General features: G+C 38.7%; 1 protein-coding gene across 1 annotated transcript in view; it reads right to left on the minus strand.

Annotated features, from left to right (window-relative positions):
- Nucleotides 1-22,398, minus strand: part of Unc80 (unc-80 homolog, NALCN channel complex subunit) — a 182,511-nt gene that overhangs the window by 137,823 nt on the left and 22,290 nt on the right. Inside the window, 9 exon segments of the mRNA XM_042679276.1 lie at nucleotides 1,260-1,408; nucleotides 4,497-4,644; nucleotides 7,370-7,516; nucleotides 11,120-11,485; nucleotides 12,464-12,732; nucleotides 14,258-14,398; nucleotides 15,032-15,248; nucleotides 17,380-17,514; nucleotides 18,444-18,705. Coding sequence (XP_042535210.1) covers nucleotides 1,260-1,408; nucleotides 4,497-4,644; nucleotides 7,370-7,516; nucleotides 11,120-11,485; nucleotides 12,464-12,732; nucleotides 14,258-14,398; nucleotides 15,032-15,248; nucleotides 17,380-17,514; nucleotides 18,444-18,705 — 1,834 coding nt within the window.

Consider the following 22,398-nt stretch of genomic DNA (forward strand, 5'->3'; position numbering starts at 1 on the left):
AGAGAGTCTTTGAGAGGCTATGGTAAATAGGCCCTGTGCCCTTCATTCTGCTCTTTAGTAGCTCCTCCATAGGAGAGAAAAGATCTCAAAGAGCGTACATAGCCCTATAACATGGCAGAGATCACTAGGTAAAACAGTAGCTCTAGATCAATGATTGAGACCCATGGACACTCTCAAGGCTCTAAGTGCTTCCTAAGGGAATCTTTACACTGCACGGTGGAGTGGAGAATCAACAAATAAACAAATTCAACTTCCAGCCATTCTGTAGGAATGGCAGTTCAGAGTCTAACTCACAATGATATGAAAGGAAATTAAGAAATCCAGTGTTCTACCTAGGAGGTTGTGGCTGGAGATTTATAAGCACTCACATATAGAGCCATTAACTTTTAAATTACTTCTTGTCATCATCAAAATGAGTGCCTACAACATTGCCTGTGCCACAATCAAGGGCAAAAAACCTGGTTAGCTTGGCTTTCACCATTAACCAAAATAAATTCTGTTTTATTCCATTTATCTCAAGTGTATCATTTCAATATAGGATAGCTTTTTTTTTAAAAAAAGCTTGTTATCTATTAGTAGATAACCAATCAATCCACAAGTACATAGGCATGGTTTCTTAAAAGAAGCCATAGGATCTAACAAATTGGCAGGATAAAAAAAATGTTCCTTTGCTTCCTGAAAAAAAAAAACCTTGAATAATCTATTCATGTCAGATTTATCACCTGTAATCTACATTTAGAATCTCAAATCCCAATATCTTTGATAGCAGTTAAACACTAACCTTTTATAGCTTAGCTTTTCCTCACACTCTATGAATGGCTTTAGTGATTTAATCAACACAGTCTTTTATGAAGAGTAGTTAAAAGATCACAGGCGCTCACTAAAAACCAGACCAAACTAAGCCAACTTCAGCAGTAGGTTATTTGCATTAATTTAAAAGTGCCTATGGCCTCAACTAAGGCTTTAACATTTCATGCACTAATAAACAGCATTCTCACATTTCAGAAGGACTCAAAAATACCTTAAAACTATTTAACCAAAAGCAATGAAATCACTGAAATGGAAGAAGATGCTAAGTCAACCTGAAGATAGATAATGAGCACAATGGAGAAAACTGAGGGTAGAGCTCATTGTGAGGCACTCTGGGGGAAATAGATATTTTAACTTTAAGATTTCAGTTTCTCTTTCTTGTATCATGATGCAAGCATTTCCTTAAAGCGGAGGCTGAGAAGTGTGGGAAGAATGGGAGAGCTTCTCACCAGATTCTCGGGGCTGTGCAGTTCGTGTGTTGTTGAAGCGCAGCGTGTGATGAGAGATTTAAACATGGCACTGACGATAATGCCTTCCACGCTCTGGGCTGTGGATTTGTTGTCCACCGTGGTGAAATTATTTCCAAACCCAGCCTTGTCTGGAAGCAAAGGCACATGATAAGGGAGTGTTTCCATTAAGCATCATAATGAAAAGGTGAAGGAAATAAGAACTTGGTACCCAGGAAATGGTGACTTGCTGCACAAAAATGCAGCAACAGAATTAAACACACCTCTGATGGGATTCTTGCTGTGCAGACTTGGGGATAAATGAACAATTCTCCTTTACTATAATAAGGTCAACTGCATTTCTGGGGGTATTTTGATTGGTTCTTTTTTGTGCCAGTTCTGAGCCTTAAACTCAGGGCCTGGGTGCTGTCCCTGAGCTTTTTTGCTCAAGGCTGGCACTCTACCACTTGAACCACACAACTCCACTTCTGGCTTTTTGGTTCTTCACTGGTTAAGAGTCTCCCAGACTTCCTGCCAGGGTTGTCTTTGAACCACACAATCCTCAGATCTCTGCCCCCTGAGTAGCTAGGATTACAGGTGTGAGCTAGCAGCACCCAACTGATTGATTTTATTTTTAGTTAGTTTGACACATTTTTTGTTTATGTGGTATCAAGGAATTGAACCCAGGGCCTCATGCATGCTAAGAAAGCACTCTATCACTAAGCCACATTCCTGCTTGATATGTTTTAACAAAAAGAAAACTATGGGACCAACTATGGAGGAGTAGAGTCGTTTTTAACTAGGTGATTTAAAAAAGTATCTACAAGTTGGCATCATGATGGGGAACGAGTTTGATTCAGCCTCTGGTGGTGAAGAATATTGGTTTGTTTTTTCAGTGGACATTATTTTGTGTTTCATAGTGGAATAGATGAGACCAACCACGAGAGCTAAGTCATGAGCAAGAAAAGGCATGTCGGAGCTCTGCAGAGGCCCAGGGAAAATCAAATCCTGTTCAGAGTATGCACAGAGCTGTGTATGTACGTGGAGAGGAAAAAGCCATGGTTTCTCCAGAGCCACCGCCTTCTAATGCAAGATACACGTGGAACACCAGTGTATGATCTCAGGCCATCAACCGCCATGGTATTTTATGCCTGTGGAGGCATATTCATAGGGGACATAGGCACTCTGGTCTGGCCAGAGGGTTCCACACAGGGCATATAAGCAATAGGGAATTGTAGGAAGGCGTGTGCCCTCTAAGATTGATCAGATAGGGACCTATGTCTGTCTGATTCATTGTGATCTGTGTCCATGTCTTAAGAATCTGAGAGGAAAAAAATCTTAAAATGATAGGATTGTTTGGGGGTGGGAACCAACAGGGATGAGGGGATGAAAGGGTTGGGTTCAGGGCGATGAATGTGATCATAGTACTTTATGTACACATGTATGAAAATAGAATGACAACATCAAATGGGGGTTGGGCTAGCCAAGAGGGTGAATGAGGATGAATATGGTTGAAGTAATTTTTACATGCTTGAAAGCAGAACGATGAAATGTGTTGAAATTGTTTTAGGAAAGGAGAAAAGAGAGGCTGGTGAGTAATAGAAGGGGTGAGATTGATTGGAATACATTATACACACGAGTGAATGCCCCAATTAAGTCCCTCATAAGTAATGGATGCTAATTTAAAAGTCTTTTGTTTAAAGAAGGGAGAAAGGATAAGAAAGAGTAAGTAATAAAGGAGATGAATTTGAGCTAAGCATATTACATGCATATCTGGAAATACTATGATGAAACTACTTTGTCTAATATATGCTCATGAAATTCATACCAAAATGGTATACTCTGTTAGCAACCTTTTATTACCTGTGTCAATTAACAGAGGATTATCTCTAGATTTATCTGTTTAGCTAGATTTGTCTCTGTTTATCATTTTCGTTTCAAATAACATTAAGGATGAGAAAAGTATTAGTTTATAATCAATCATTTCTTTTGCTGATCTCAACTATCATATTCACTGACCTCAGTGTTTTGCAAATTTATGGTATTCTTAGCTTAACATGATTCTAATAACATAATTAATCCCCATGAGTTCTACAGAGGAACAATATTTTCTCTTAATATGATGATATAAAAACAAAGCTTAAGATATACCAGAAAGAAAACTGCTCAAAATCTATCATAAATCCATCAATTACTATTATTCATGCATGACATGAACAATAGAAGTGTACCCTAAAATGTCATTGCTTCTCAAATGCTACCCAAAAATGTGCACTTTACTCAACTGAGGCTTCAGACCTCACTCTTGGTTCAGGGCAACATTTGTATCTGAGTGGTACTGGAAGGACTCTGTGTCACAAATGCAGGTGGCATTTATTGTCTTCCCCTCATAATGTAGGTCTCTACAGTGGAGTTTTCTTAATGCTATGGAACTATAAGATAAGGTTGTGGGAGCCTGGTGCTGGTTGTTTACGCCTGTAATCCTAGCTACTCAAAAGGCTGAGATTTGAGGATTGAGGTTCAAAGCCAGCCCAGGCAGAAAGTCCATGACACTCTTATTTCCAATAAAACTACTCAGAAAAAAGCTGGAAGTGGAACTGTAGCTCAAGTAGTAGAGTGCTGCCTTGAGCCAAAGAAGCTCAGGGACACTGCCCAGGCCCTGAGTTCAAGCCCCAAAACTGGTGCATGTGTGCACACATACGCACACGGGCACATGTGTGCACACACACATAATTGCAGGACTACATCTTTTCTGGTTGTAAAATATTAGGCCTATATGTACATTTATCTCAAATTTATGTTAGCTTGTGATGATTACAGGTTTTACTTTCTATTTTATTTTGTGGAAAAAAATATACCATGCACCTTGCCTAGCCTATGTACTCGTTTGTTATTCACTGAGCTAATACATATATACCTTGTGCCCCTCATCACTGTTTTGGAAGAAAGAGATCTTTAGCAAATTCTCATTCACTGCTGTAAGTTACCTTTTCAGGTAAGTAATTTAGTAATAAGTAATTTTATGAGGGCAAAGTATATCACCACAGATGATCTGCAAGTATCTTTTCCTTATAATCTATTACATATGCACACATACACACATGCATGCACGCAGGCATGCACACGTACCCTTTTTCTCTAAATTCCATCTCCTCTAATTTGGTGTGCCCCTTAGACCGTATTTGTTTTACCTCACAGATATTTGTTCCTGGTACCTGGTGTAGGTGTAGCATTACTTACTGTCAGTGACTGGCTCCATACAAAATCCTAGCAAAGCATGCAAGAAGTCCACTACATTATTGAGAGAGTCCTTGTTCACATAGTCCCTCATGGTTTGTCGGAACTGCATCTTATCTAGCTTGTATAGCTTAGTGAGGCAGTTCTGGGCCTGCAACGAAGGAAGGAAAGTGAAAAAGTCACAAGTACCAGCTTAAGCTATGGTTACCCATAGATCAAAGCCTTCAGTAGGCCAAGATTCCCATCCATCCCCATTAGCTAAAACCAGCTGTGCATGCTGGCCCTTTTGGTACAAGAATAATAGACTGGGCAGCCTGAGAGAGTTTGCACTGTGTAGAACCACCCTAAAGCTGAAGGTCAGGGCTAGTCCCAGGAGAAGCTCATCTTTTCACCACAGTCGAGATTTTAAGATCTTAATGAAAACAAATCAAGGCATTAAATGTAGATAGGGAATAGCATTTGCAGTCTAGGCTTAAAAACCACAAAGGCTCGGCAGTGGGTTAATGCATGCCAATCCCGTGTCTAGCTTCTTTGAATAAAGTAGATTTAATGGAGGGAGTAAAGGGAGAGTAGTAGGAAGTGCTATCGAGCATTCCCTTACAGGGACAAGCAGAAAAGGTCCTTAAAACACAGAAGAGTCACTGAGAGTCTAAGTTGCTTATTTATGTGATTGCATTTAAACATTAAAGTGTGGTATTTAAACCAAAATCGGCCTCTGGAATATGAAAAGCAGGTCACCTTTGGCTAGGTCTTGCTACTTAAAATAACAACATATTTCTTATAACCTGACAAATAATTTTGCCACCTGACAAAGGAAAATGGAATGATTCTCATCATCAAAAATGACAAAGTCATGATCACTGGCTGTAGAAGGCTCTGATACTGCCTTAAAGCATTAAAGACCTGCCAGCCCTCTCTTATTACCACAAGGAAAATCTCATTTGTGTGGTGTTTTGCTGTTGAAAACAGCATGTCCATGCATGTCTGACTATCTGTAAGATTTGCTGATTATCCCTTTCATGCAGTTGAGGAAATCTAGGGTTCAAAACTTGGCCCAACTTGACATGGCAAGCTCCACAGTGGTCTTGCCTCAGAATCTGTGGTTACTTTTCTTATGCCGTAGTCTCATTTACATTCAAATAATGACTGTCCTGATCAACTGGGATACCACATACTTCAAAAGATGACTTAAGATAACCGATACTGAACATTTGTTGGTAACTTTAAGACTACTTGTGATTAGGAGGTAAAGGACCTGGTGGTTAATACTTGTAATTCCAGCTACTTAGGAGTTAGATGTAAAGAAGAGCTCAGTGACTGCCAATCAGGGCAAAAACTTAGCCAGGCTTCCATCTTAATCAATAATCTTAACATGGTGTTGTACATCTGTGATCCAGTTAAAGGATAGGAGGATAGGCTGGCCCAGGAAAAAAATCAAGAGGCCCTACCTGAAAAATAGCTACAGCAAAACAGGCTGACCACATGACTCAACTGGTGGATTGCTTGCCTAGCTAATGTAAGGCCCTATGTTCAAGCCCAGGTTCTGACAAAAGATAAATTAAAACTTACAATGAAACTTCTTCTATAACTACCCAAAAAATAATTTAAAAAAATTAAGAAGAATATCCCTAACATTGAATGAAATCTCTGGACTGAGGGAAAAGGTCTAAAGATCAAGGAAAAAGGGATCCCAGGAGGAAAACCTCATTTATGGAGGACAGGATAGGTACAGAAGTCACATTAAGGAGGCAGAATTAAAGTCGTGAATTATATAACACTTGTGTAAGGGTGGAGGCAATGTAAGCTCTCTATTGCTTTGCTAATTATCATTTTGACTTAAAAAATTTTTGGCCTCAAAATCTAGATCTTGGTGAAAAACATTTGACTTTCAAGCATTATTAGTTAGGAACTGTGAATATACTCCCCCATATACACACAATAAACTAAAATGACACAACATCGATGACTGAATAGATAGATGATACATTGAGCAAGAAACCCAGCATGCTAACACTGTGTGAACATATCATGTCAAAACCTAACACCCAAGCGAACACAGGCTGTCCCAGATTTTGACATGACCCTAAAACTCTGCCAAGATATGGTAGGGGGTCTCCTGGATTCCAATTCTCATTTTCACTAGAATATTGTCTTACAATTTTAATTCATATGAATCCAACCTCCCAGCCATGGCTTGCTAGAGATGGGTACTATTCAAGTCAGAAGGGAAAACTACAGACAGTGGAGACCTTTTAAATTGTGATGTTCCATTACAAAAAATGTTATCGGCAAGTCAGAGAGCAGAGTTTCAGGTTTCACACAGTTCAAGGGGGACACGATTTCAGATATCTAGATGTTCAGGGTCATTCCCAAGCAAAGCAGCCAGAAAAATGACTGGCTACTTTTATAGTCCAGTTTTGTCCCAATAAGGGCCATTTTCCACAGTGAAGTAGAAACAATAAAGTCCTAAAGTTTGACTCTTTAATGTATAATACATTTCTATATTACCCAGACAGATGATTAAAAAATCACTTGTCACAGGCCATCAGAAGCTTACTGAAGGTATTCATCACAGTCAAGTTCTTTCAAACCACAATTCACTTATAGTTCTATATGCATCCTTTGACCAACTAACTGGTAGTTGGTCTCTTTAGGCAGGAGGCAGGAGGGTTTTTCCTGATTAAATTTTCATAAGTCTGAGTTTCAGATGTCTTGAGATATTTTGTGGGAATCCTCCCATCCAAAAACAGCATATATATTGTTGTGTAAAATACACTATTTTCCCGGGAACACTGACCCTCATTGTCAAAGGACTCAGTTCTCAACTGGAAGGAGGGAAGAAGGAGAGGAAATGGAATCTACTTTACTTCTCTTACATTCTCTCGGAATACCTGGTGTCTCAGACGATCTCCAGAGAGCCCTCGGTGTCCTTCCCCACAACCATAGGCACATCCCAAAGACTTCACTATTTTTATGAGCATGGTGAGAGCCAGCCTATGGTTGCTTACAGGAGTGCTTTCATCCTAGCACCATGAGTAGAAAGAAAAGAGGTCTGAGCTCCTTTTGGTACAGGGCTCTAAGTTATAATTACATAAAGTATACATGGTTTTGTTTTTTTTTTACAGTGAGTACCCACAATTTAAGAGACAGAACTAAGTTCAACAAACAGAAAGAAACCTATGAATTCTGAACACCATCTGGTGGTTTAAAAAAAGCTGAACTTGGAAGACATACCTTTACATCCTTGAGAGATGATCAGAACTACCTAAAAACCATGGAACTAACAGTGATCACAGAAAATAGCATTTTTTTTAGAAACTACCCCCAGCAGCAGACTTCTGAATGCAAAGCAAGGATCACTACTAGCTTTGGGGAACTGATCAAAGTCTGGATCTTGAAATCCTGCAGTGATTTTGTGACAATGTATACTTTCACTGTACTACAATACACATGTATAAGCATAGTGAGATTATACAGAACTTCATAAACCGTTCAGTTTGACTCCCCTTTTGGCTTTTGCAAAATGGACTCTGAAAATTGTACCACCCTTCCTATTAATTCTTGTGAGCAGAGAACATGGCTCCTCTAAAAATGAACTTCCTTGAAGTGCTTCCAAAGGAGCAAAAGGAAGTTGTTGGTAAGGAATAATGCTGAGTCCAATGTTCGAGAGCCAGAGCCTTTGATAGTAGTCAGTCCTCCTAGCTACCTTCAGGCGTCAACATATACACCATAGACCCAAGGTTCCAACTCCTGCCCTCTAATTGATATGATTGCATGTGGTATTGCACAAATTAATTTTTTATTCTCATTTCCTCATCTGTGAATTAAGGACCCTGATAGCTGCCTTTCCTACTACAGGTGTTCTGGACAGAGAAAACAAAATGATAAGTGAGAATTTCTCTACAAGTAGACATCACTCATATGATCAGATTGGCACATACACTTTGAAACCTCCTGTAGAAAGTGTACTGCAACGTGGGCAGGGTATAGCTTGAGGGCTATGTAGATATTATCCTGCTCCTTCATGTGGTAGGGTAGACTTTTCTCATGTTTATAGTTGGTCCTTTCCTTGTCTGTAAACTTAGGTAGTGGATGAGGTATTAGACCCTAGAGATTCTCCCTTCAGAAATGAAACATACATTCTCTTTGCTATGAGAAGGGCTATTGACTGATATCTCTGAGTTGAGTGCCTCTCTAGCTACTCAGAAGACAGAGATAGGGAGGATCATGTTCTCATACCACGGTCTCATCTGAAAAACATGCAAAGTAGAAAGACTAGAGGCGTGATTCAAATGGTGAAATATTTGCAAGAGGTCCTTGGGTTCAATCCTTCCCACCACAAAGATCCATAATATTAGCAAAACAAACATTCACCATTATTTTAAGTAGAAAGCACTGATATCCTTTGGGGCCCATTTATAACAAATTAGAAAGGTATCTTTATTAGTGAGTGAATTTAAAAAAAAGCTGAGCCCTCTGGGTAGATATAGTCCTTTGTGAAGAGGCTCTGTGAGCAGAGTTTAGACTGGATCTCAGTCCTCACTGGCCTCTTAATTCAAAGGCCATTGGATAATTACAGACAACATGGTCACATGCACTGGAATCTCAGAAAATGCCATCCTGTGCAAGGGCTTACATGTACTAATCATCATATCCTCCTTTAAAATTTCTCTAGCTCTAAAAGCTCTTTGTAAATATCATTTGAGTTTTTATTATTTCAGAGCTTACAATGTCCTTGGGATTTAGGTCACTTTCATTGGAGAGATGCAGGAAGGTATAATAAGCTAGAGGAAAAAAAAATCAGAGATATTAGATAACAGTCCAGACTCTCTGTACCAGTTGTGGCCAATATAGAAACAGAAACTAAATCTTCCTTTTGGTCCTAATCAATTCCTCATGCTCTGGTATGACGAGGTTGCAAAAGTGATTCATTTTCTGATTCCATGGAAAATAACAGATGGTTTTAGGACAGAAAAGAGCTTTGCGAATCTCACACACAAGGCACCTGATTTATCATCAGGTTCACTTTATAAACTCTTTGTACTAAGAAGAATTTTTTCTTAGAATTAATTGCAAAACATTTACATCTTGCTTGCTAGTTTGGAGCCCACATAATCTGACCTAAATAGCCCCTAATGATCAAAAATGATCATGTTCATCAAGAGAACATTTAAAATGTGTCAGGCTGTAATACTTAGATAATATCTACATATGACCTATGATTGAAGCAGAGGGGAAAATCCTAAAGAAAAGGCTAAGAAACCCAAGAATATTGAGCAAGGATATTGGAATCAGAGGCCATGAATCTTGGGAAGATGTAAACTACAAGACAATAGATATATATTAACTCTACACCAATGGGACTGGAAGGAGATAGAGAAGAATGAATAAAAGAGGCAGATCAACACACTTATCCTATGTAAAATTTTGACATCTTTTAAGGAAAAAAAAGAACAATTTATAGTTTATATATAATTTATGAAGAGAGTAGAACTCTGTGAAGTATAATCTTCTACTTGTAAACACTTGACATGATATGCAGATTATTAGTTGCTAGAAAGCAAATTTGTTGTCAATTTCTGAAAGGCATTTTCCAGCTAAGACCTCAAGCTGACATTAGTATGCGTTTCATAAAATTAAGCTGCAGTAATTTGCATTTAAAACTCAAAGCTGGATGCAAATTCTTGCTAAGTATAAAGATCTTAACCTCATGCAGATGGCATGAAATTCAGGTTGCCAAAAAATGAAGGAATGAGCGTTCAGGAATAATCAATAAGAGGAAGGTCCAGGCCCCTGGGATGATCTAAGAAGAGTAAGGTTGGGAGCTGTCCCCAGGCTGAACCATGCTAAATAAACCAACCAAGGAATGATGTACAATTACTTCCTTTCCTTGACTGTGGTTTGAAGCTGGCTTGCTATACATTGCAGCCTTAACTCTTGAACTGGTAGTATTTAGAGATGGACCTATAGGTGATTAAAATAGTAAAATTAGATGAGGTCAGATATTCTTGTCTGTTCCCAACAAGATTAGGACTGTATAAGAGACACCTGTTTTTTCCCCACACCCTCCCCCATTCTGCATATGCTCAAAGAAGAGGTCACATGAGCACAGATGACTGTCTGATAGTCACCTATAAGCCAAGATCAAGGCGTCAGAATGAAATCCACTTGCTGACACTTTGACTTCCAGCTTCCTACATTGTAAGAAATAAATTTCTCGAGCCACCCAGCCCAGAGTGTGTGTGTGTGTGTGTATACATATATATGTATATACCTTGAGCTTAGATCTTAATTACACAGTTCCTCAAAGTCTTGAGAGACTACCCTTGGCAGCTGGCTGAAAATTATGGAAAGGTAATATTATCTGAGACGTTCTCCTGCATTAGGAACGTGAATTTAAGAAACAATTCTATTCCATGGAAAACAATGATTCTGTGAGTTGGAATACAGTCTCATCAGTTTCTATGTATGCTTGCTGAGAAATACTTTCTCTCTATATTTATCATCACTTTCATGCTCTGGGAATGAGCTACAGTTCTGGGTCCACACATTGTTAGCAAGGACACACTGGAAAAGAAATTTGAGATAGCATTTCATGAGGACAATGAAGGCAAGGTAAGTCATACCTTCTCTTGGTTCTTATTCTTCTCATAAGGACCACCTCCACCTCCTCCACCTCCTCCTCCATCACCTCCTCCACCACCTCCATCTCCACTTCCTCCTTCTTCTCCTCCACCATCTCCAGCTCCACAAATAGAAGGACCCCCAAATCCACAGGTAGAGCTTCCAGACACTGCTTTGAATTGGAAAGTTCCCTCACTCGGTCTCTTTTCCATGGTCTCGTTTTCCTTGTTTTCACTCTTCTTCCTGTTCTTTTCTACACAGGGCACGACACCAAGCTGAAGCAAGCACTCCACAATGTTTAGTGCCACATCACAGATGCGAGAGCTGATGTCATGGTTAAGCACGAGATACACAGCTTTCAGAACCACCTGCAGAAGGCAAAGGCAAACATAGTAAGTTACTTGCACTCCCCCTTCTGCTTAACCCACCTTCCTAAGCCTGAGTCTTGATATTCAGTTCACTTGGGCATCAATAACACAGGCAAGTTAGCATTTTTGAATCTAAGTTGCACTGCAAATATTATATTTGAGCTTAGTATAGAGTAAAATCACCAAAATAATTAAAAGCATATATTTGTGTCACTTAAGTATTTCAAAAGCTGCTAAGACTCAGTTAATTCAGAAGCACATTTTTAAATCAAAGCATTTAAGTTCTCTGCCTTGCACTTTCCACAAAGAATGACTAAAGAACCATGATTTTTTTCAAATGTGTAGAATAGAGGAATCTTTTCTCATTTGTGATTGGATAATTATTTATGCTTTAATTTTAAGTACATAATATTTGCATGTTTAAATTGCAGTATTTAATCAACTATAATCTCTTAAATTATTTGCTGAGCCTGGTCTCAAATGTGCAATAAAAATCTTGGTGAACTAGAATTGTAAAATGTAACAACCCTTTTATTTGCTAATAACTATATTCAAGTCAGGAATTCTTGAGGATACAAGCTTAAATCCTTTAAGAACTTCTGTTCCTTTCTTTTGGCTACCCAGGAGGTTGGTAGTCTTGTTGCTTATGTAACAAAAGAAAATCATTGAACATCTTATATTCATCCTGGGGGAAAAAAGAAGACTTAGTAAACACACACATGTATATTATGCATGTGTATTTGGGACTCACTATTAAAAATATTCTGAGATCATATTAAAACTAATGAAATACTTGAAAAAAAAACAAAAGGTGAGTCTGATGGTTGGTATATGTGTGGAATTTATATAGGCAGCATCTTCAACTTAGAAGCCAATATTTTTAAGAATCTGAATGCCCGCCCTATCAACCCTTGCAAAGAGCATACTAAAGAGTCAGTATCTTTCAAGTCTGCATAAGAAAAAATTCTTGCTCCTTACAGAAAGATCAAGCATGCCATTCTTGTGGACAAAGTTGTTGGTTCCGTCGATGTGCTCCGTGTCCTCCAGGTAGCTGTAGTTTATGCAGGAGTCTGTGAGGCTTCGAGGAAGGTTTGCACACGCCAGAGGTTCATGAGGCATCTCAGGGATAGGCACCTGGCTACAAAGCTTCCTCATATGTTCACTGAAAAAGTCTGCATAGCCTACGTTGAATGAAGCCAGTGTGGTATTGAAGGTTGCAACTGTGATAGTAGAGATCTGGGATCGCACTAAGAAAATGAAAGCAATGTCTCGTTTTTCTTTGGTTAACTTGAAGCATTAGCTAGACAATGATGCTATTTAAACCCTGAGCACAGACATAGCTGGAGCTTTAATAGATACCTGACTTCCAGGCTTAAAGCTGTTCCCAACTCCCTTGGAACTGCAAGAGCTGTTAAGACTATGCAATAGTGGCTAAATACGTAAAGGTTACAGAACAATTGAAATTGATGTATTCCTAGCATCTTAGCTACAGAGGGCCTGAGATCAAGAGGACCGCAGTTCAAAGCCAGTCCAGTCATTTAGTGTGAGAGGCCATTCCTAAAGGAGAAAAGCTGGCACAGAGACATGATTGTCATCTCAGCTATGACAGGTAGCATAAAGCATAGGATAGCAGTTCAGACCATTCAGGGCAAAAGTGAGAGACCTTATCTCAAAAGTAACCAGAGCGAATAGTACTGGGGGCATAGATCAAGTGGTCCAATGCCTCTCTAACAAGTAAAGATAGGGCTTGTAAACTATTTTATTTTCATCTAATGGATTAAGGAAAAACAAACAATAATAAATGGTTCTCTAGTGAAGTATTTATTAATCCTAGTTACTCAGGAGGCTGAGATCTGATGATCACAGTTTTGAAGCCAGCATTGGCAGTAATGTCCACGATGCTTAGCAAAAAGCTGGAAGTAGAGAGATGGCTCAAATGCTAGATGACAGGCATTTGAGTGAAAAAGCCAAGTGAGAACATAAGGTCCTGAGTTCAAGTTACAGTATTGGCACACAATACACACATACCACACACACACACACAAACACACACACACATGTGCGCACACACACAGAATTCTTCTTTGGTTAAGGGTAATAGAACATAAATTTGTGTTGTAACTAACAGATGTCAGTCAATACATAGAATACAGTTCAGAGAAAAAGGGATTTGAACTATGCTCCTGTGAGAGCATAAGAAGAAGGAAAAGAATCAACTATTGTGTTAAGAGACGAAGCACCTGTTTGCTTCATATAGTGCACTGAGCTGAATCAGAATCTGTCTGAAGTGGGGTGGCCTTGGGGTCACTGATGGTGTACCCCCCACCCCTACCAGGGACATCTGAATCCACATGTTTCCCAAGATCTCAGGTGGGGTGGGCCTGTTCTCTCTAGAAGTACGGTATCCATAGTGCAATGTCAGTCAGCTTGTGCTACTAAGCCTGTGCTAAGAATGACCAACATTTTGTTATTTCCCTTTACAACTTGGGTGGGGGGGAGGGAGGAGTTGGGGAGGTGGGAAGGGAAGGGATGGTAGGGGAAAAACAAAGGAGGAAGTGACAATGCTCAATAGGAAATGTAGGTATTACCTTACTCATGTAACTGTCACCCCTCTGTACACTATTTTACAATACACACACACACACACAGAATGGCCCACATGCAATATAATGTAAGAGTTCAGGTTTCCAGACGACACAAGCATGCTGAGAACAATGGAAATGGAACTTGGCGGGGGGAGACTGACCTGCCACAGGCCCGTCCAGGACTCACCTTCCTTGACGGTGTTTTCCCCGTGGCTGTTGGAGGGGTCGGGCAGGTCACTCACCAGGGTGTGATGGGAGTGGGAGTGCCGTGCGCTCAGGCTCTCCATCTCTGTGGCTGCGTCGGAACTGCCTCTCCGGGTCAGTTTTCCTTAGATGAACAAGAAAACCACAAGAGGGTTGGAAAATCTAGAAGACTCTCTATTAGGAGAGTGTTTATTTTGTCTTTCCAGAGGACAGCAACGAGAAGAGCAAACAGCCAAAATAGTGAGAGCTGAACTTGACTGGGGAAGAGTTCAGGTCGGCATGCTAGATGACACTGTTTGCGATCAGGTCAGCTCCAATCGAAGCCAAATGTCAGAAACCATCTGCCATGCCCAGCTAGCTGTCAGCTCCTGATTTTAAGCTGGTCTTTTTATTATGCCCTTCGTAACAGGGAAAAATTTTTTTCCCTTGATTTGTTTCTTTCCTTATTAAATAACAGAACTAAATAAAAGCTTGTCTTTAGATCAACAAATGAAACAATGCACAAAGCCCTGTAAAGGTTTCTGCAGCTAGGATAATGTAAGAAATAGGGTCATTACCTGAGTTTGCAGAATTCTCACATAATTAAGTTAATTATGTGAAGGCACAGCATTATTTCAGTACTAGGGAACCTACATTGGGCCCAATTTTCTCGTCTGAACTGTATGTGGGAGATTCAGATGTGCCAGGTTGGCTCTCAATCAAGATTCCTAAATAGGTCATGTGAGCTCTGCCCCACTTGGAAGGTCTTGGTGGTCACCTAAAATAGTAGTTTGCCAGCCTCCTTTTTCAATGCCACGTCTGTCTTCTCCAAGCCCAGAGAAACTTCCAAAGGAGAAGGTGCTGCGCGTGGGGGACACGTCCAGATGGTCCTCATGAAGCAGAAACGGCACACCCATTCGTCGCGGCCTCCTCTTCCCTGTGTGGTGGTATGGAATGGAGCCTTTCCTCTCTCGGTCTTCTTTCCGACTCTTGAACTGAAATGACGAGATAAGAAGGGTAGGCAGAGGGCAATGGAGTCTCATGCTTTGAGGTAAAACAGGAAATGCTCTAGGAAAAAGAGTCGCAGGAAGTCACTGAAAATCACCCAACAGAAATCAGAAACCTTTCCCTGATGTATGAAAAGAGCAAAAGAAACTAAGACAGAGGTCGTACATTCTTTTTTTTTTTAAATAAATTTTTATTGTGAAAATATCGTACAGAGGGGTTACAATGACACGGGCAAGGTAATGAGTACATTTCTTATCAAGCATTAGCCTCCTCCTTTGTTTCCCCTTCCCATCCCTTCATCGCCCCCCCCACCTGTATCCCTACTTAAACAATTTGTTTTTTCTTTCCCCTCCACAAATTATATCAACATCAAATACCGTGGGGGAGAGACGTACAAAGCAACAAAGAAATCATCTTATAAATCTGTTAGAAACAATTGCAAGAAAGAAGAAAACATTTGAGTCCTTATCTTGGGGTTCACTTGGTCTAACATCAACTTATCTGACCGTTTCTGCTTGTCTCAGACATATACTAGTTATATAAAGGAAACCATGGGACCTATGTGTCATTGGGCCTGGCTTACTTCACTTAATATAATTTTTTTCAAGTCTTGACATTTCCTAACAAATGGGGCAATGCCATTCTTTCTGATGGAGGCATAGAATTCCATTGTGTATATATACCACACAAGTCATACATTCTATTGGTTTTTCTTTCTAGATAGGTTCCCATAGTGTTTCTCAAATGCAGTTCCTGGACCAGCAGCATCATTTTGGAATGTGTTAGAAATGCAATTTGCAGATTCAAACCCAGACATACCCCATCAAAAACTCAGAAGGTGAAGCCCAGCAATCTGTGTTTTAACAAGCCCCAAAGTTGACTCTGATGTCCACTAAAGTGTGAAAACCTCTGGTTTAGAACACAGGATTCCTAAGTAACCATTGGATTCACTTCTTTAAATGTGCATCACTGCTCATAAGGAGAATTAAAGATGATACACAGCATGCATTGGTACAATCTCATGTTTCCTATCTAAAAAGTATAACTAGGAGTTATGCTATTGTTTGGATAATATTAAAAATATACCTATGCCTAGGTCTTTCAGCAATTCTGATTTAATTATTTAGTCAGCCCTGGACATTTGGATTTTATTTTATTTTTTTTGCTGGTTGTGGGGCCTGAACTCTAGGCCTGGGTGCTGTCCCTCAGCTCTTCAGCTCAAGGCTATCACCCTACCACTTGAGCCATAGCACCACTTCTGGCTTTTTCTGCTTATCTAGTGCTGAGGAACAGAACCTAGGGCCTCATGCATGCAAGGCAAGCACTCTACCACTGAGCCACCTTCCCAGCCCAATGCTTGGTTTTTTAAAAGCTCCTCAAAGCTGTCGTGTGCAAAAAAAAAAGACAAAATATCTCTTTTATCTCTCATGTGATCAGTGTGTTTTAGAAAAAGAAAAAGCTAAAGTCATTGGCTACTATTTCATTATTAATAAAGGCAGATAAATCTGCTACTTAGCAAAAAGGTAATCTCATAAATAAATATGTTCTTCATTGACATAATTAATGCTTTTGAAAATGAGAAAATGAAATGGCTACATCTGAGTATACACATATTATTTTCTATTTTTATTAGTTCCACATACAGATAAGAAAAGCGGTAAATTCAGAAGAGCATAATCTAGGTAACAAGATGACTTTTTAAAAAATTTGGGTTCAATCTCTGGCACACGGAATAAAATTTCTAAGGATTGATTTCTTCTCCACAAAATAGGCAATATGGATCTTATTGCATTGAGAAATATTTGTATCAAGTATTGATAAACTGAGTTGAAAGTTACTCTCACTGCGCAACTACTCCTCCACGACACACAGTGTAGCAGATGAGTCGTCATGACAACCCTGTGGACTACTTAACATGGGACGCACTCCAATACATGCAAAGGGACGTGCACGGAAAGACAGGCCACACGAGAGAGCAGTGATGTACCTGAAGCTGAATTAGCCTCCCTTTCCCACCTTACCTCATGCTGCGTAGCTTGATCAGAAGGACTTGATCCTGAGTGGGATTCAGCTATCAAAAAACAGTTTCATACCCATGTATTGAATGGTTCTACTCACCTTTTTAAAGATGTTCATGCCCAGGTCTGAAGAAAGATCGGGAACTGCAGATCTGCGCAAGTTTGTCAAGGAAACCTTGGAAAAGGCTTCAGGGCTGAGAGATTTTTCCTCCTCATTACACTTCATGGTGAGATCCTTAACAAACAGTTGTAAACAATGATAAAAGACTCTGGGATGTGAACACAAATACTTTTCTTATTCTGATGTCACCTTTTTAATATGGACAAGTTTTGTGTTTTAGGACCTAGCCTATTCAAATTTACATTTCCCCAAACCACTAGAAAATCCTAAGTCTAAATTTTCTGTACGTTTTCAACGAATGATGTTTCCAAGAAAGAGGAAAAGAAGAGGTGTTCAATGGCCATTAGGTGATTGATTTGTCAAAAAATAATTAAAACTTTTGTTGGCACTATTGGGATTTGAACTCAAGACCACACTTCCTAAGCAAGTGCTCTACCACTTAAGCTGTATATCTACTTCTCAAAGAAGGATGTCACCACCTCAGTACACATTCAGTCTCCTTCTCTGAAAGACTATTATAAGTAGCACAATTACATGTCACAAAGCAATGATTATAATAATGACATCAAAACACTGAAAATTTCTGACTTATGAAGCAAAGGCTAATCATATTCAGTGATCATTGAATTAAATAATTACATATTTAATTTCAGATGATATCTAGGATCGACAGCGTATGTATATTATATATTATATAGCATATATAAAGTATACATTTTATATGCTATATATTTATATTATATATTATATTATATGTCAGTATGCTGTTAATTAGTATTATGACTATCCAGAAAAACCAAACTTTCAGTATTAGAATAAACAAAGGCTAATAAACAAAGACTAAATTAGTGTGTGCATGAAGCATGTTTCTTTCAGCAGTAAATTAAGAATGAAAGGGTCCAACTGTGAGAGACAAAAAGGAAGGAGGATGGTTGGATTGTTACCCACCACTGAACACTGAAAACACGATGAAGGGGGAATTAATGGGTTATAGATGAAATGGTTAGCTCCAATGACAATGGCATGGATTGGGTTTGTCTTACTTGGGTTTTGTGGGTGTTCACTAGCGAGGGAGCTGCCGCCACCATGGAGCTACTCCTGGGTCTGGGCAGAAGAGGAATGTCTGGCTCCAGGGGCTTCTCTGGCTTCTCTTCCAGCATGTGTCGCAGTCTTTGTAGGTAGTACATGAGAGACCACTGAGTGCCCTCCTCAGACCAGTGCGGCTGGAGCAGGCAGCGAAGGACAGCAACATCAAAGTAGGTGGCATAGCGGGACCGTTGACATGGAGGTATCACCAGAGAGGCCCTGCTCCCAAAGACAGAAAGAAGATATTTACACCAGCATCAAGCCCACAAAGGCTTAGCACTTCATGGCTTACATGTTTCTGACTGTAGACTACAGGAAAAGGAAATGCAAAGGCAATTAGTACAGTTCAAACACAAACCCAGGTCATAGCTAGTGCCCTGCATTTTCATAATAAGATTTTCATAATCTTTCTCTTCCCTTCTTGTGACACAGCTCATATCTTGTTAATTCTTCTCTTGTAAACAGTCCTGCCTGATGTCTTGAGTGGCAATTACCCACATACACAATTGGATTGGAATTTGAATGCTGTCTTACAGTCTTGAATTTATTTTTCAGTACTGGGATATAAACTCAAGACCTTATACTTGTTAGTCAGGTACCCGACTCTTGAGCCATGTCTCCAACTCTTAATCCTAAATATTTTGACTGACAACTAGAAAACAAAGTATAAGTTAAAGTTCAACGACAACAGTGCTACAATACTGAATTGTTGAACTGAGTTGGAAGTCAGAGAGCAGAACTTTCTACAATATCTTAAGTTTTCATCTATGTTTATGCCAGAGTTAATTGTTTTCCCCCCAAAGAACTAGAAGTTGCTTTGTGTGTTACACTTGAATCCTCCTTTGAATTTCATAGAGACTCCTTCCAACCTCTTCTTACCCTCTTTACCTATGGTCACTCTCATCCCAACCCCTAACAACTCTCCTTAGATTATTGTAGTTACTTCTTTTACGTGTCTGCTGCTTCTCTTCTTCCTTCACTCTTCTAGGTAACCCCTTACCTTTACAGTGGCCAATAAGCTAGCACAGTATATGCCTTCTATCCCAACCTCATTTTCTATCATTTTTACCCTAGTGTGCCAGTTAATCATTTTATTGCCCCACAGTTTAAACCCTCTCTTTGTGTAGTAAATAATGTATTTTAATAGCTTCTCAAATTACACAATCTTCTACGTGTTTCCTTTCAAGACCTTAACTGTTTATATGTCTAAGACTAGTTTGAAAGAGTAATAACCTTGATTTTTATTTCTATCCAGTTCCTAAGAAGCTTCTTTATTTTCCCTTTCCTTCAACTCACTGGAGTTCTCTTTCTTAAAGAGGCATGACCAAATATACTCTTCTAAGCCTATCATTTTAACCTAAAATAAAAGGAAATCTTTTTTTTTTAGCCTTGGATTTATAAAGAAAAGACAAAGCATGAGGTTGGCTGACTACCAGCTGTGTAATTTTAGGTCCTCAAACCTTCATGACAATCATTTGACTTATTATAACAGCATGTGAAAACCCTTATTTTCTAGACTAGACTTCTGGGACTAAGGCAGATACTAGCAGTTCAACAAAATTATTTCCCTCCTTAAACCAAATGAAATGATTAAATAGAAGACAACCACACCAAAGAAACATGTTGTGTGTGATTTCCATCTTCTGACTGGGATAGTATGTTAACAACCTCATTCCTGAAGCTACTAAGGAGCTCTCTTTATGTCCTCCTCTACACACTGATTTTATTTAACTGTAGATAATTACTAACTGTACAGTTAAGTGCTGTAGACATTAACAACTTTCTAACAGAATTTGTCAGCTCATTTCATGATGGACTACAAAACAGCAAGACTCTTTGCATATAAGTCTGACAAGATGCTAAAACATGTGATCTTATTAATGAAAATTTCAATTGTATAATATTGGAAGAGACCATTTGAAACAACAATGACTCAAGTAGCTATATGTAGCAAAAATTATAATGAGAAGTGCTTTCACTTATGGTGTTGAGTCAATCAATAGGTTATATGACTAAAGTGTGAGGTATACTGGCCAAAAAAGCAAGAATGATCAATAATTGGTTTTATTTCATTCAAGACAATATTATCAGAAATAATAATTTTATCAGAAAAAATCATTTAAATTCGTTAACAGACATTTAATAGAAAGATTTATGGATAAAAATATTATGTGGAGACTCTCATAAGATGTAATGGAAAAATTCTTTCCAATTGTAATGTTCTATGATACTATGATTTTATAAGTTATTTGATAGAAAAATTTTATGAAAGATAATCAATACACTTCTTCTAAATACTATATACATAAAATAATGAAAAGAAACACACATCTAAAAAGTATAATTGTAATATCTACCTGACGAACTCAGATGAGTTTTACTTCTCCCTCAATTATTAAAACATTTAAGTAATTTTCTATGTAAAATTATCTGGTAAAAAATTTTAAACAGGTAAGAATTGCTTTAATTTGTTTTTTAGGCAACTATGGCATTGGGAAAGCACATTACTATTAATGTGTGTAGGGAGATGATAGTAAAGAGTTCCAAAGAAAAGCAAGCACTCTGGAAAATAACACCACCTATCTGGTAGAAAAGAACTGCAGAAGTAAGTCTGACCCCCTAAAGAATTTAATGAAGCATAGCTTAAATGTATGCACATGGTAATTACAGATGAATCCTTGCATCAATTTAGGAAACTCGCTACCTATTTCGTGATTACAGAGAAGAGTGATGTTCTATTGGTTCAAGGTCAAAGCAGAGCTATGATGAATTGTATTTTTAAAATATAGGTTGACAGCTTCTCCTACTAGTATGCTTGCACTGATTTGCTGTTAGCATTCTTTTCATTTCTAATAAATCCAAGAACTCCTCCATCAGCGGTAGCATTTTTGAAACATCTAACTATGTGCATAATTTCCATGGTAACAAGCCACTGTAGCTAGGCAGAGAGAAAGCACAATTTTTCAAGTGCTGGCAATTCATGTCTATTTCACACATGTGGGTGCATGTATGCCAGATGAGGATGTGCAAAGATGTGTTAAGAAATTAATATATGTGCAGATGTTTGAGTGTGGTTATATCAGAGAACTAGAAATAAAACAATAAGACTAGGTCCTTTCACAAAGAGAAATTTTGGACTTTTAAACTGGATTTGGCTTTTTTTTTTTACATAGGCACATTGAAGTGGAATCATAGTGGAAACAATTTGAATTTTTTATAGAACAGAAATATATTTAATGTTTATATTTATAATTTCTAATGGTTAAGAAAAATGATGTAATAAACATAATTTTGTGGCTATTTTGTGTCCTGAAGGTTTCATCTTTACATTTGATTTTTTTAGGTAGGCCTAAGCTTAACATTAGAAGTAAGAAGTTACTTACTGTTAGGTTAAAATAAAAAGAACATTTTGGAATTTGTATAAAACAGAATCAGTGCAGGAAGAATATTTAACAATGATACAAAGAATAGGTAGCTATAATCTTTATAATGTAGGCAATGATACCCAACAGAATCATTGTTTTCCCTTATTGTTTATTGTAGTTGGCTGCTAATGATCCCTGCCTCCTGGCATTCATACAGTGTGGTCCCCTACAATACTGTGTAAGAGTTAGCTGGTATGATTCATAGATCAGAAACACAGAGATGAGATTCCAAAAGATGCCAAAGGTTCCATCTTCGTCGGTTGGCCCTTCCCTTTCTTAGATGCCTTATTTTGTGAGAAGCCACTTCCAATGTCATGTTCTGCTCTCTGGAGAGGCCCTGGAGGTTAGGAACTGCATCTTCTGAACAGTGTCAGTAGTCTGAATGAGGTTGAAACCATGTCCTTAAACAAAGGCTTCACATGACTGCAACGCTGGTCCACATCTTAAGACTGAGACACAATCAAGGAGCCAAGCTAACTGTGGATCG

Source organism: Dipodomys spectabilis, unplaced genomic scaffold (genome assembly GCF_019054845.1).
Source record: "Dipodomys spectabilis isolate Male_0828 unplaced genomic scaffold, ASM1905484v1 ptg000051l, whole genome shotgun sequence".
In the NCBI taxonomy this organism is placed as follows: domain Eukaryota; kingdom Metazoa; phylum Chordata; class Mammalia; order Rodentia; family Heteromyidae; genus Dipodomys; species Dipodomys spectabilis.